Raw genomic sequence first — 15,343 nt, forward strand, 5'->3', positions numbered from 1 at the left:
AATAAGAATGCCAAATTCACTAAAATCTTTGTTGGGATGAGATTTATTAGAACATCTAGACGTTTAAAGAAGGGGAAATGAAATTAAAAGTTAAATATGATCAAGTAATTGAAATATTGAGCTTATCTTTAATTCAGCAGAAAAGAGGAAAAGAGGACCTCCCTGAAGTAAAAGAAATTTTTAACCAGGTGTATCTGAAAATAAATTCCAGGAAAGGTGAAAAATGCTTTACCTGTTACAGTAAAATGATAAGGGGGAGGCTTGCCTAGTTCAGAAAACCAATATCCCTTGGTCAGCAAGGCTGTGGGGATATTGGCAGAAAAAGTGAAATAAAATACACTCTGTAGTAGTTCTACTAATGTAAATCTGTGTGTTTTGCCATGACAGTGACTTGTCATGGGATGTGCAGATGAAACTGCATTGACAATGAAGTACAAGGAATAAGGTTGGTCAGGTGCCTCCTAGCATAGTCAAGGGCAAGACTGGGTTGGCCTCTGTGTTTGCCACCAAGAAGAATCTTGAGCTCCGCTGTTGGCTGCAACCCAGCAGGCGTTGAGTGGTGGGAACATATGCCATGCCAGACCTTGATGTGAGGCATGGCCCACTCTGAGGCACTGATTTGGAAATTGGAAACCGCCTGGCCGACCATGAGGCCAGACGAGTAACAGAGGAGGTAGGAAAGGAGGAATTATCCTTAATACCAGACGGTAAAATCCAAACTGTAAGTACAGATCAAGAGCCAAACTATTCTAAAGAAAACCTAAAGGTAATTCAGGACATGAATTATAAAATAAAATTAAGTAAGTGGACTTATTTGAGGGATGGTTGTATAGTGGTACCATCCAATTTAATATGGACCACAGCCCTATTATTAATAAGACGCATTGGGGAGCTGATACTTTATATAAAAGTCTAAATCAGAAATTGAAAGGGTGAAACTTGTATACTGTAATAAAACAGGTGACTCAGCAATGTGAAATGTGTTTACGCAATAATCCCAATACAGCAAATAAAATAAAACTAGGGAACATTAGCAGAGGGAATGTTCTAGGGCAACATTGGCAGATCGATTTCTCAGAACTTCCTAGAAAAGGGGGGTATCGATATTGGTACTAATGGATACCTTTTCAGGTTGGCCAGAAGCCTTCCCATGCAGAACTGCTTAAGCCCGCGAAGTGACCAAAATACTACTCCAAGAGATAATACCTAGGTTTGGAGTCCCAGCGGCAATGTCCTCGGATAGAGGACCACATTTTGTGTCCAGAATAGTGCAACAGATCAGCCACCATCTAGGAATAGATTGGCAATTACATACCTCATACCGACCACAATCGAGTGGCCAGGTGGAAAAGATGAATCATCTAATCAAACAACAGATTGTCAAGTTAGGCCAAGAAACAAATCTAACTTGGCCCCAGTCTTTGCCATTAGCTCTTACACGAATTCGAACTAGGCCGAGAGCAAAAGAGGGGCTTAGCCCATTTGAAATTTTATATGGACGACCCTATGGGGTACAAAAGGGGATGTCTTCACAGATTGGTGAAGAAACAATGACTTCCTATATGGTGGCACTAAACAAACAATTAATAAGAATTGAGAAGCATATGATGGGAACACGCAGTAGGGGTCTGGATGGACCTGTTCACGATATACAACCAGGAGACTATGTATACGTTAAGTGTTTTGCAGATAAAACCCTGGAACCACAGTGGACCGGACCTTTTCAAGTCCTACTCACCACCTACACTGCAATCAAGGTTGAGGGACAGAATTCTTGAATTCACCATACCCGGATTAAGAAAGCCCCTGCAACTTCTTGGAAAGTAACCCCAGATAAAAAAGAACTGAAACTCAAATTTACTCGGACAAATGGGAACAATGTGGGTGGCAAGTAAGTGAACCTGAGCAGTTGCGGATCCACCATATGGGAAGGGCACCACAACAAACAATATAGAACAAGAGTCGGGGACTGAGCCAGTGGCCAGGCTCGCCCAACTTGTTATTAGTAAGCCCCAACTCAAACAAAGATATTTTTGATCAAAACAGATTTTAACGTTTAGATTCTTAAAATGATCAATAGTGGGTTTAAACCATTTGTGTTTTTTTGTACCCTCTCTCTTGCCTACAACCAAGAGCCTGATAATTGGCCTTGGAATCATGCCCAGAAAAACCACACTGGAATAATGGGAAAGGTGGACTCAAAGACAAAACTAGCTATGGTGTTTTTTTCTGAAAACAATCATGCTAACCACTGTTCCTACCACCACCACAGTTACAACAACCCCATTAACGCTCGATCTTAAATTAACTAAACCAGATCCAAAGATTTATACAATTGGACCATATGTAATCAGAAATACAGGTCAGCAACAACTGTTGTTTAACCCAAAATGGTCTCTTAAAAGAATAGAGTTAAAAATACAAGTCAATGTTTCTGATGTTAATCCATCCTGTTCCCCCTTCTTACGAACCTCTTATGAGGGATGGACAACTTGGTTAAGAAAAAGGGGAAATATTTATCGAAACAGAATAGTGAGAGATGTAACTGGAATGTTGGGAACAGGACTCTGAGTATTAAATTCCATAGACTCAGAGGTGATAATGAATAAACTAGCCGCCACCACGGCCGATCTATCAAAACTACAACAACCACTAAAATCTTCATTATTGGCATTAGGGGCACATCAATGGTTGATATCGAAGGTACTCCCCAGGTGGGAACAAATAAACATGGAAGATCATCAACTCATCACTAAGGCATTAGGTGGTTTACAGGATGACGTCGCCCTGGCTCTAAGTTGCATCCAAGCCCAAATGTGGATGCAATCAATAGCTGCATCCATAATAAGAGAAGGAGAGGAAGGCATATTTCCTACAGAAATTCGAAAGATGGTTTGGGACAGTGCTACGGAGGTAGAAAGAAAACTCCAGTCATGGTGGAATGTGGTGAACTTTACCTATGACCCCAACACACACACCATCACAGCTTTTGTGTTAACCATACATAATGCAGTAATAATTACCATACACCCCATTGTAGCCCTTGGAATTAACCATAATGGGGTGCTCCTATACCCTTTTGAACATAGAACATGGGCCAGAAAGACAGGCGACAAGTGGCAAACAGTAGATTTAGAATCTTGTATTATGCGAGAACAGCAGGGCTTCCTCTGTGAAAGCAATACTATAATGGCTCAGGATACTTGTTTAGATACAGATCAGAAAATATGTCATTTCGAGGCCCGACCAAATGCAAACTTGAAAACAGTAATTATATATGCAGGGAAGGGATGCGCGTGTTTGAGAACTAAGTGTAACACAATAACCATAGATGGGGAGGTAAAAGAGACTGCACAGTATTCAAATTATTGTATTTGTAATTTTACTACTATCATAGGATGCGATTTTAGTTACTCGGCCCCAGTAGTGTCTCATCAATTCTTAAAATCCAGTTTTACCCTATCACAGATAATTCCTACCCCCATAGGACTAAATATAAGCAGTATAAAAGAACTATTAAAACATGCAGATTTACAACGTATACTGGAAGAAACCAAAGAAAAGGGACATGAAACTCTTCTTATGATCCATCATGATGTAGAGGGGATCAAGAAAGTTTTAAAAAAGGTAGAACAGGATGGAAACCATAATTGGTGGGATACTCTCTTTGGCTGGTCACCCTCTGCAACAGGAATTCTTAACACTATTGTACACCCCATTGTGATCTTATTGATCAGTTTAGGAATTTCCTTAATACTAACCATTATGTTATATTTGTGGATTTGGAGAATGTTTAAAAGAGTAATACTTATGTATGATGCTTTATATCATTCGGGAAGGCTGCTTAAGTAAAAGAATTTACTTAATTTAATAGAAAAGGGGGGATTGATATGGAGAAATAATGTGAAATGGGGATAATGGACATGGATTGTGATTGTATGTGTCTGCTTAAGGAATGTGGGTATGGTGACTAGTCATGGGTGCGGTGACAACCACAGTTTGGAGGAGACGCCTGCCCCTCTTCCTCTAACAAAGGGGAGACGGGAGACGCCTGCCCCTCTTCCTCTAACAAAGGGGAGACGCCTGCCCTTCTTCCTCTAACAAAGGGGCTATTTAAAAGAGAATAAGAAAAGATGAGAGACATTCAAATGCTATCTAGAGGGAGGGAGTGTTAAGTCTCCTTGCTGGAAAAGATTGGGTGGTCACAATCACCTGAAGAAGATCGGGTGGTCACAAGGACATGAATCACCTGAAGAAGATCGGATGGTCACAAGAACATGAATCACCTACAAACCTGCAAGACCACCACATTCCAGGAAACGGACTGATAAGCTAATTAACATACGAAGCGGGGTTTAGGTAACAAATATGTATAGGCGTTAATTGAATATTCATTTGTTCATTGTATAAATGTGAGATGGTTCGTCACTTCGGGTATGCACGCTTGTGGAGGAGCGATCCCCCGTGCATCTGCGCGCAATAAACATACCTACTTTATAACTTTCGAGTTATAGAGTCAAATTCCGCACGTCAATAGGACCTGGATCAAAAGGTTTATCAGTGTCAATGAAATCATTGTCCGAGTTGTCCTGTTCCTGTGCTTGGTCCTGTGTTGCGAGGGTCGCTGCAATCAGTGACAGAAGCTTTGGGGGCAGAGGAGGTGTGGACGGAATCACCATCGCTGATGGTGTCTTGAGAAGAGTCGCGCTGTCGGTGGAATTTACAGCTTCCTCTGGTTTAGCACCGTTAGTAGAATTAGTCCACACTTGGCAAAGAGTAGTCAGAATTTGCCACCAAGGTGCTAAATGCATTCCCGACACGGAGTTCCCCTCCGCGGCAGCATCACACAATTGGCTGCTGTCTGTACACACTTTCATTCTTTCCAAGTCTCTAAAGTTTCTTGGCTGCTCACCTGTCTCGATGAATACAGGTGTTATCCTCGGGGTTTGGGTTGTCCGCCTGGTCCAGCCAGCAAGGCGATCGTTCAGCCAAGCCGTCTCCTCCGGAACGCAGCCTTCTTCCATGAGCTGTCTTTTTTTACCGATCAGTTCCGTCCTTATTCTTCCAAGGCTTGGGAACACCACCATAGGGGTCACCATTTGAGGAGACTGAGGCACGGACTCCCTGATCTGACTAGAAGACCCTTCATGAGTCCATATACGTCTCTTTCTGGGGACGAAGCCTGATTCCCTGTTACGGATTTCCCACAGCTCACCTCTCACCTCCGGAGGGATTTCAGGCCGGCTCCTGCTTCCTTTCAGCAGATCATTCAGAGTTCTGTGGGATTCGCTGCGTGTCGCTCAGATAGGCGATTTGAGAGCCCTTCACGTCAGATCCTTAAACACATCACGTCGGGGTCACCAATTTGCGGCGAATGAAGAGACGGGACGCAGCTTGATGCAAGCAAATGTCAATGTGTTGTACAGAAGCACGAGGTTTTCTACACTTTCAGAAGCTGCGCGTTTTAAACTAATTGGTTCTTGAGGCTAAGCCTTGCATACTAGGCAATCCCTGATTGGTGGTTAACTACCGGCACTTAACAGCAAGGTGTTACCTTTCCTTGTCTAGACAAGCTCGAGCACATTCCCCTCAGCTAACTGATTGCCACACGTGGTCCTAGTTTCCAGCCCGCTCCTGCAGGGTGGCGGTGTCTATAGGGACCCTCCCGGAGGGGCTGTGGGGTAACTGCAGCTGGTGTCTCCACTGGAAAGGCTGATGGGTCGCCTAAATCTGGGAACTTAGTACACCAGTGAAGTCCTCCTGTATGGCAGTAAGAGAGGGAGACACTGATAATCAAAAGCACACTGGCACCTTGCTGTGCCCTGCTTTTGTCTGTCCCGTGGCTGAGCAGGTGTTCCATGTGCCACTGGAGGAGAGGAAATACAAGGACATGAATCAGTTTGGAGAAGGCGAGCAGGCCAAGATCTGCCTTGACATCATGCAGAAGACAGGGGCTCACCTGGAGCTGTCTCTCGCAAAGGACCAGGGCCTTTCGATCGTGGTCTCTGGCAAGGCGGAAGCAGTCACGAAGGCTCGGAAGCAGATTGTCGCTCGGCTGCAGACTCAGGTGAGGGCATCTAACTGTTTCTGCCTTCGTCTTTGCTCTTCCCCAAGACTCGCAAATGCTTTGAGACCCTTGGGCCCGTGTGCTTGTAAGCCAAAGAGGTATGCTGTTACGTGACTAATTCAGCTTCGCCATACGTTTTCAAAGCACCCAATTGGCAATTTGGAATGGGAATGAGGCTTCAAATAGGGTTCCAAGTTAATTACAGGCCGCGGTGTTGCATGAAGCGTGGAGTCTGCCATCTCTGGAACATCTGAGTTGCAACCAGTGACTTTGTGCTGAGGTGCTGGTGCAGGAGCCTCACACACAAAGCTAGTAGTGTGTGAGAACGGGACGGTGCTTTTCCTGAGGTCCTTCAGAGGAGAACGTGGAAGGCTGGGAGAAAGAAAAGTAGAGAAAAGGAAGTCCTGCCAAAAGCCAAAAGCTTCGGGTCAGGGTTCTGCCTTGTGTAACTCAAGGCACACTGGTAAGGAGCCACAACCCTGTTGTTTCGGTTGCTTCAGTCCTCTAGGTTTTGATCTCTTTCCTTATGGTTCTTGAGCTCATAGTCAAGGTGGTAGCTCTTGTTAGGATGTATCGCAGCCAGGTGTTGCAGTGTGTTTTAAAGTATAATGCCAAAGGTAGGTAATGCGATGTTAATACCATGTCTGCTTAGTGCTGTTCAGCCCCTGTGTCATACCCTGCCAGAGGAAAGAGAAAGGAACGAAACCCTACATCCACAAAGTGCATCTGAAAAAACAGTTCAGGTTGTGCCGCCACAGATCCACGAGCCACTGTTCTCAAATATACCTCCTACTGCCCTGGCCCCAGGTCTGGAAGGTGTGTCTGTATTCCAGCTTCTCTTAGGCTTGGCTGGCTTCAGGACAGGAACACAGAGCTGAAAAGTCACACCGAGTGATCTTTTCTTCACCTTTTATTTTTCCATTATAGCTTGCATTTTCATTGTCTGATTGCTGTTAGTGGTTACCTAATCAGAGGGATCAGGAGCACGATAGCAGTCATCAGCTACCAGACCTGCAAAAACTCAATGAGAAGGGAAGAAGTCGGGAAGCCCTTGTATAGAGCAGCCCTTTAATGGTAGACTGAGAAGGACCCCTTTTGCATGTGGGGCCTTCCAGAAGCAGTCCCAGGAGCCGCATGTGCTACACTTGAAGACACCTAGCACTTAAGTAGCGGTAAGCATGTGCTAGCTGCCTGCCTCCTGCAGTAGGTTTCTGGTGTTGAATTTCTCTTTCCTAGGAGTCATACTGTACGTCTTGTTCTCTGTAGCCTTGGCAGCAGATGTCAGAGTTCAGATAAACTCCAGCTGTGCGCTGCCATCTCAGTTGTTGCCTGGTGTCTTACACTGGAGGAGAGGCACCTCCTCGTCTGTGTCGGAAGGCCTTTGCTAATTCAGGGTACTGCTCCTGTGCAAACAGAAGGGTTTTGAGGGAAAGGTGGGCTTTATACTCCTGGCATGGAGGCACTGTAGATCAGCTGGTACAGTGTCAGCCCTCAGACAGAATGTGCTGGGAAGGCGTTGTGTTTGCTCTGAGGAGCAGTACCGCTGAGCAGCGTCTACCTTGCTTTCCCTGGCTCTGTTCCTGTGGATCTGCCAGTGCAGGCAAGGCTTTTCACAGACGCTTGGTTCTTCTGCCGCAGGCTTCAGCAACAGTTGCCATCCCCAAGGAGCACCACCGTTTTGTCATTGGAAAGAAGGGTGAGAGGCTGCAGGACCTGAAGCTCAAAACTGCAACCAAAATGCAGGTCCCCTGCCCAGATGACCCCAGCAACCAGATCAAGATCAGCGGCACTAAAGAAGGGATTGAGAAGGCCCGGCACGAGATCCTGCTTATCTCCGCTGAGCAGGTACCTCAGTATGATCTCTCTCATGGCATTAGCTGGTCAGCCTTTTTGCTTCCCCACGGTATAGTCGGAGTTTGTAGCCACCGTGGCTACAGTCAGTGGCTAACGTTAGCCTGAACGGAGAGGTATACTGTGCCACTCGCCGGCTGTGTGAGCACCGCTGCCAGGTCCTGAAACTTCTTGTGCTGCGTTTTGTCCATCTCTGAGGCCAAAACAAGCATTTGATAGTTGAAGCGACGCGTCTTAGGTGCCAGCTGAGGTAAGGCAGGAGATCACAGGGGTGAATATCGTAAACAAGGAGCAGCAGCAGCAACCATATTTGTAGATGGAAAGAGGTGGAGATCTACAAGCCCGCAAACTGAGGTTGCTTGGGCCAGAGTGTCAGGCAGGACAGCCCTGGGAACTTAGCTGTGCCTGGCAGAGACTGTAATACAGAGGGCAGTTCCCACCAAGGTCTGTTGCGGGCTCTTCCAGGATAAGCGTGCCGTGGAGCGGCTGGACGTGGAGCAAGTGTACCACCCTTTCATTGCCGGCCCTTACAACAAGCTGGGGAGGGAGCTCATGCAGGACACAGGGACGCGCATCGACATTCCTCCACCCAGTGTCAACAAGACCGAGATAGTCTTCACCGGAGAAAAGGAGCAACTAGCCCAGGCTGTGGCTCGCGTTAAGAAGATCTATGAGGAGAAGGTACGGATGGTCCATAAAGCTTCCCACCTTCCCCTGGCACCTGCTCCTAGGCACTCTTCCCTTCTTGTTCTACTTTTGTGCACCCCTCTGTTGCACCTGGCTCAGCAGCCCTTGCAGTACATGACCCCGAATCCTACCGTTTCCTCACTCGGCAGAGTGGGAGCTGGGCTGATACTATCCGGGAGGTGACAGATTTCTGGCTTTTCTGTATCGTGGGAATTAGCAGGCCACCAATAGCTCTTGTTCACACCGGTGCTACTAAGGAAGGAAAGAAGCGTGAAGTCTACAGTGGTGGCCAGCTGACAGTATCAAAGTTGCTACCTAAGTAGAAGTTGCTGAAGAGTGAATGTCACTCCAGTTTATTTCCCACAGCCAACGCTGCTGTGAATATCCTTGTTGTGGGTTGCTGGGCTGTTTTTCCTCGTGGTTAGGTCTGTATTTGTACCAGTCCGGATTTCAACAATCGGCTTATAGCCTGCACAGTGTTGCATCACAGCACTGCCTGGGAGACGGCTGGGAGTTGAACCCTGTTGTCCAACGGGGGGACGGGGACGACGACAACGACATGCCTGTGTGCGTGTGTGGTCTCTTGCATGCCGTGTCCCAGGGAGCTTGACCCAGCATGCTAGTTTTGTACTTGCCCTGTGAATTTTTGAGCACAAGGCTTTCTGTAGGCAGGGGTCCAAGGGGTGCTAGGGTGCTGCCGAGCCACTGTGCTCAGCTTGGCTTTGCTCTTTGCTGGGTGCAGAGTTTGACTGCATCTTGTGCCTCTTCCTGTCGCTCTTGTCCTTCCCCGCCCCCTTGTGATTGATGCCTCAGTGTCTCTGCCCCTACAGAAAAAGAAGACTACTACTCTTGCAGTGGAGGTGAAGAAGTCCCAGCACAAGTATGTCATCGGCCCCAAGGGGAATTCCCTGCAGGAGATCTTGGAGAAGACTGGAGTCTCTGTCGAGATCCCAGCCACTGACAGGAGCTCGGGGACGGTGATACTGCGAGGCGAGCCTCTGAAAAACTTGGGCAAGCATTGACTGACGTCTATGCAAAGGTACTAACAAGATGGGCTAGGCCTCCTTTGAAGGTCCCATGAAGATCCATTTGTGAGCACTGACAGGTGTAGCGGGGGTGCTCTCTCTTGGGCCATTAGAGGTGCAGCTTAGAAGTCAATACCGGAGGTGCAGCATGGGAATTGGAACTGAATTGTTGTGAAGGCCTCTTCCAGTTTGTCCATCAAACAGCTTCTCTGTTTTTCTGTCTCTCAGGCCAACAGTTTTACCGTCTCCTCGGTCTCTGCCCCCTCTTGGCTTCATCGTTTCATTATTGGAAAGAAAGGACAGAACCTGGCCAAAATAACTCAGCAGATGCCAAAGGTATGGGTGAGCTGGTTAGCTTAGCACCCCCGGCGTAGAAAAAGGTTTAGTCCAGATCACTCGTCATGAAAGAGAGAGGTGTATTCTAGCGTGGGTAAACCCAGGGGGAAATGACACAGATCTTTGCTGTTCAAGGGAACCCTCTCTTTTACTGCTGCAAACACTGCTCCTCCTATGTTATTGTCATGGGTTGAGCCCTTCCAAGGAAGCTTTATGTGGTGCTGTTTTGAGAACTGATGTAGTAGGATACCTGGAAATGGCGAGTGCAGCAAGGCTTCTCCCTGGGGAGTTAGACGGTATCTAGATAAAGGCTAAATGAGTAAACTTCTCCAAAGCCCTTGCAGAAACCGGGACGGCACCAGAGCCTTGGGCTCTAGGCACTGCCATATGGCCGAAATTGTTAAGTTTCTGACTTGTAAAATTGTGGGGATTTGGTCTGGGCTTTTTGGGAAGGAGCACATCTCTCAGTGGCAGGGATCGATGGTGTAGGCCTGACCAAAAGCATTGGCCTGGCTTGGATCTTGGCAAATTCTGAAGAGATTCATTGTCCTTCACCTCAAGGTTCACATCAAATTCACTGGAGGAGAGGATAACATCACTTTGGAAGGACCTACAGAAGATGTGCATGTGGCTCAGGAACAGATTGAAGCCATGCTCAAGGAACTGGTGAGCTGGAGTTACTAGTTCCAGTAAGAAACTGGGGGAAGAAGGGGCAACAGAGCAGAGGTGATGAGGTGTTTGTCACATCCATAGGATGTCTTGGCATGCTTAATCGAACTTGCAGGAGACAAATTGTGTGGCAGGTGGATGACACCCCTTGGTTATGAAACTCATCCATAGCATCCTTGAAAAGTCAGCATTAATTTTTTTGGTGCGGAGAAGGAAGGATTCTCTTGGTTATAGCTGGAGAGGCATAGAAGTGAGTCTTTTCAATGTTTCATGAGCACAATGCTCTCTTCTCAAAGCAGAGGAATGCTTGTGCTCTGCTTAAGAGCAGAAGTGCTTGTAGCTGACCGCTGGTGAGACAGTGCCAATACTGGCAGTAGGCAGTTACTTAGGGCACGAGACAGAAGCGGTGGCCTGTCCTACCTGGCCCTATATAATATAATATATAATAAGGTACATACATACATATAAAGATATAGATATAAAAATATAATTATTTTTAGATCCACGGCATGGATTATGCAATAATCAAGGCTGACCACCAATTCCACCGACCCCTCATTGGCAAGAACGCAGCTAAACGGTAAGTGGAGTGCCTTTCTAGTCCTTCCCATGCTCACACTCTTCGTGTTTAGTAGATGGTATCAGGGGCTCTGTAGCTCACCCAGTGTGCTGTCTCCATCACGTTTCCTCTGCTTTTCTGGAGTGGTGGTGGTACAAGGAGAGAAATGGGCCGTGAGGCCTTGCGATGGCTTTAACGTGTGAAAGTACCTTGGGAGCCTGAACAGTAGTGGAATTACTTCTCTGTGCGAATGACATTTTAGCAGCCAGTTGTGGGTGGTGGAAATGTGCTTGGTGAGCTTCTCCCTGTAGAGGAATGAAGGCGGTGGGTTGATTAGCATTGATAACACGCAGCTGTGGCCTTGCCTCAGAGGCAGTGGGTTGATTGACGTGGATGACGTGCAGGTGTAGCTGGTTCCCGCTAAGGGGTTAAATAGCCCTGTGGCTTGTGGGAGAGGGTGTCAGCTGGAGGAGGAGCAGTGTGGTCTGGCCTCTGGAGGAAGGCGCTACAGCACCGGCAGTAGAATATGGTCAACGGTAAAGCCTTGTTGCGGTCTGCTAGTTTGATAGCACTGCAACGTGACCCCAGCCAAGAGTTTGGGGTAGAAAGGAACGATTGTCCTCTGCTCTAAATGTGATACTGTTTGGGGAAGAAACACGCCTGGCTCTGACAAGGGAACAATGGGCTCTGTAGATGCCACGGTATTTACTTGGACAGGCTCTCGTGTGGCACAGGTCTGCTCTCAGTGAACTCCAGGGGGAAGAGGCAATTTCCCCTGTCTCAACCCTACCCCGCTGAGCCCTTCCCAGAGGCGGCTTTACTTCCTCAACAGCCTCTGAGCAGTGATAATCAAGGTGCCTTGCTTCCAGGTCTTTGCCTAGCAGATGGCGTCACCACAGTCCTTGCCTCGAAGTTAACAGGATGAAGGATCTGTACAAGGTGTCTGTGCGCATTCCCCCGGACAACGAGAAGAGCAACCCGATCAGAATGGAAGGAGACCCACAGGGGGTCCCACAGGCCAAGAAAGAGCTGCTGGAACTCGCTTCCCGTATGGTGAGTGGGTAGGACGTGATGTTTGGGAGACTGCAGGGTTTGGGCTCTCGTGTTCCCTTGTAACCTTCTGGTGCGAGCCCACCTTCTTGCCCACCGAGCACTTGGATCTCATGACAAGTGCAAGTTCCTCTTCACAAATGTCTTCCCCTGTTCCCTCGGGTAGCCCTTCTCTGTCAACGCAGAGTGAATTTGGTCTGGAGAAAAGAGGGACAGTGCTGGCAAGTAAACCGTCGGGCAGCAAACCGCTAAGTCAAAGTAGATGGCTCTCCGGCTGAACACTCAGTGTGCCCTCTGTTCCCATCAGGAAAATGAACACGCTGCGGACCTAATCGTTGAGCAGAAATTCCACCGGACCATCATTGGGCAGAAGGCTGAGCGGGTCTGGGAAATCCGGGAGCAATTCCCAGAGGTAAGGCTTTGTAGGAGAGGAGGAATCCAGAGGGGTTATTTCCTACATGGGTAGTAGGCCTGTCGTCACAGAAGTCGTAACTTTAGTGGCTCTGTAGCGCAAGTGTCTGAGAAGATAGTTCTTTTAGCCAGAGGCCGCTAACACGGTTCCCCTTTTCTGAATGGGAAAAGGGCATGAGTAGGATCCCCCCAACCTTTGCATGTGTCTGACACAAGGGTTCTTGCTTTTGCTTGAGCTAACTAGAAATGACCGCTCCTGCAGGTTATCATCAGCTTCGCAGACCCTGCACACAAGAGTGACATCGTCCAACTCCGAGGTCCCAAAAACGAGGTGGAGAAGTGCACCGAGTACATGCAAAAGATGGTGGCAGACCTGGTAAGGAGGTCTTCTGCCTGCTCTTCCCTCCTACGTGCCTGGATAACCCTGGGGCAAAGCAGAGCTCTACTGGCTTGGGTAGAGCTAAAACACCTCAAGAGGAGGGAGCTGTCGGCGCTGTTTTGGCTGAATGGAGGCGGGGGGATAGTACCTGTTATGGGAAGGCTATAGGGGAACGTCCTTGCCTTTGTTTAGTCTTACAAAAGTCCCTCGTATAGAGAACTTCCTTGGGTCTAAGCCTGTTTTCAAAAGCTCGTTTATCAGAGCTCCTGAAGTCGGGCCTCCCTTGCCACGACAGTGTAAACTTCATGTCTCCCTTCCTTTCTCCCTTAGGTTGAAAACAGCTTTTCTATTTCTGTCCCCATCTGCAAACAGTTCCACAAGAACATTGTAGGGAAAGGAGGTGCCAACATCAAGAAGGTGAGATATTGTTCCTAACACAGGTGGGCCGGGCCGTGGTGGGTTCTGGTGAGCTTGAGACGGGCTGTGGTGGGCTGGGACGGGTTCTGGTGGTCGGGGCCGTGGATGGGCCGGGCCGTGGTGGGCCGGGATGGGCCGTGGTGGGATGGGACGTGTTGAGGCGGGCCGCGGTGTGCCGGGACGGGCTGGGACGGGCCGTGGTGGTCTGGTACGAGCCGTGGTGGGCCGGGGCGGGCCGGGACGGTCTGCGGTGGGCCGGGGCGGGCTGGGACGGTCTGCGGTGGGCCGGGACGGGCTGTGGTGGTCTGGGACGGGCTGGGACGGGTTCTGGTGGTCTGGGACGGGCTGTGGTGGGCTGGGACAGGCTGGGACGGGTTCTGGTGGGCTGGGACGGGCTGTGGTGGGCCGTGGTGGTCTGGGACGGGCTGTGGTGGGCTGTGGTGGGTTCTGGTGAGCTTGAGGTGGGCTGGGACGGGCTCTGGTGGTCTGGAACGAGCTGTGATGTGCTGCAATGGGCTGTGGGACGGCCTGGGACGGGCTGTGGGACGGGGTGGGACGGGGTGGGACGGGCTGTGGTGGGCTGGGATGGGCCGTGGAGAATTGTGGTGGGCTGTGGTGGACTTTGGTGGATCGTGGTGGGTCGTTTTGGGCCGGGATGGGAAAGGGGTGGGCTGTGGTGGGCCGTGGCGGGACTGGGTGGGCTCTGGCGGGCCGTGGTGGGCCATGGCGGGCAGGGACGGGCTGTGGTGGGCTGGGACGGGTTGGGACGTGCTGTGGAGGGCTGTGGTGGGCTTTGGTGGGCTGGGACGGGCTGTGATGGGCCGTGGTGGGCTCTGGCAAGGCGTGGCGGGCCAGGGTAGGCCGTGGCGGGCCAGGGTAGGCCGTGGCGGGCCGTGGTGGGCCGTGGCGGGCCGTGGTGGGCCGTGGCGGGCCGTGGTGGGCCGTGGCGGGCCGGGACGGGCCGAGACGGGTTGTGGCGGGCTGTGGCGGGCCGAGACGGGTTGTGACGGGCCGTGGTGGGCTCTGGCAAGGTGTGGCGGGCCGTGGTAGTCCGTGACGGGTCAGGGTGGTCTGTGGCGGGCATGGACGGGCACTGGTGGGCTGTGGTGGGCCGTGGCGGGCAGGGACGGGCAGTGGTGGGCTGTGGTGGGACGTGGTGGGCTGTGGTTGGCTGGGACGGGCTGGGATAAGGTGTGGTGGGCTGGGACGGGCTGTGGTGGTCTGTGGTGGGCTGGGACTGGCTGTGGCGGTCTTGGATGAGCTGTGTCGTGCCAAGACGGGCTGTGGCGGCCTGTGACGGGCTGTGGCGGGCCAGGACAGGTAGTGGTGGGCTGTGGTGGGCCGTGGCGGGATGTGGTGGGCCATGGCGGGCCATGGTGGGCTGCAGTGGGCTTGGACGGGCTGGGACGGGCTGTGGTGGGATGGGATAAGCTGTGGTGGGCTGGGACAGTCTTTGGTGGGCTGTGGTGGGCTGGGACAAGCTGTGGTGGGCTGTGGTGGGCTGGGACGGGCTGTGGTGGGCTGGGACGGGCTGTGGTGGGCTGTGACGGGCTGTGGCGGTCTTGGATGGGCTGTGGCGTGCCAAGACGGGCTGTGGCGGTCTGGGACGGCCTGTGACGGGATGTGGTGGGGTCTGGTGAAACGTGGTGGGCCGTGGTGGGCCGTGTTGGGCCGTGGCAGGCCGTGGTGGGCGGGTGGCGGGGCGTGGTGGTCCGTGGTGGTCCGTGGTGGTCCGTGGTGGGCCGTGGTGGGCCGTGGTGGGCCGTGGTGGGCCGTGGTGGGCCGTGGTGGGCCCTGGTGGGCCCTGGTGGGCCGTGGTGGGCCCTGGTGGGCTGTGGTAACCTGGGACTGGCTGTGGCGGGCTGGGGCGGGCTGTGGCGGGCTGGGACGGG

The 15,343-nt window shown here is 50.6% G+C and overlaps 1 protein-coding gene across 1 annotated transcript; it reads left to right on the forward strand.

Moving 5' to 3' along the window:
- Positions 1–5,764: 5,764 nt before the first annotated feature.
- Positions 5,765–14,748, forward strand: LOC129735094 (vigilin-like). The gene is given in 13 exon segments (XM_055700466.1): positions 5,765–6,067; positions 7,706–7,912; positions 8,384–8,599; positions 9,436–9,603; positions 9,606–9,644; positions 9,859–9,966; positions 10,528–10,632; positions 11,136–11,235; positions 12,108–12,247; positions 12,552–12,656; positions 12,918–13,031; positions 13,365–13,451; positions 14,728–14,748. Coding segments are annotated over 13 exon segments (1,713 nt in total).
- Positions 14,749–15,343: the final 595 nt, after the last annotated feature.

Source organism: Falco cherrug, unplaced genomic scaffold (genome assembly GCF_023634085.1).
Source record: "Falco cherrug isolate bFalChe1 unplaced genomic scaffold, bFalChe1.pri scaffold_32, whole genome shotgun sequence".
Classification (NCBI taxonomy): Eukaryota; Metazoa; Chordata; class Aves; order Falconiformes; family Falconidae; genus Falco; species Falco cherrug.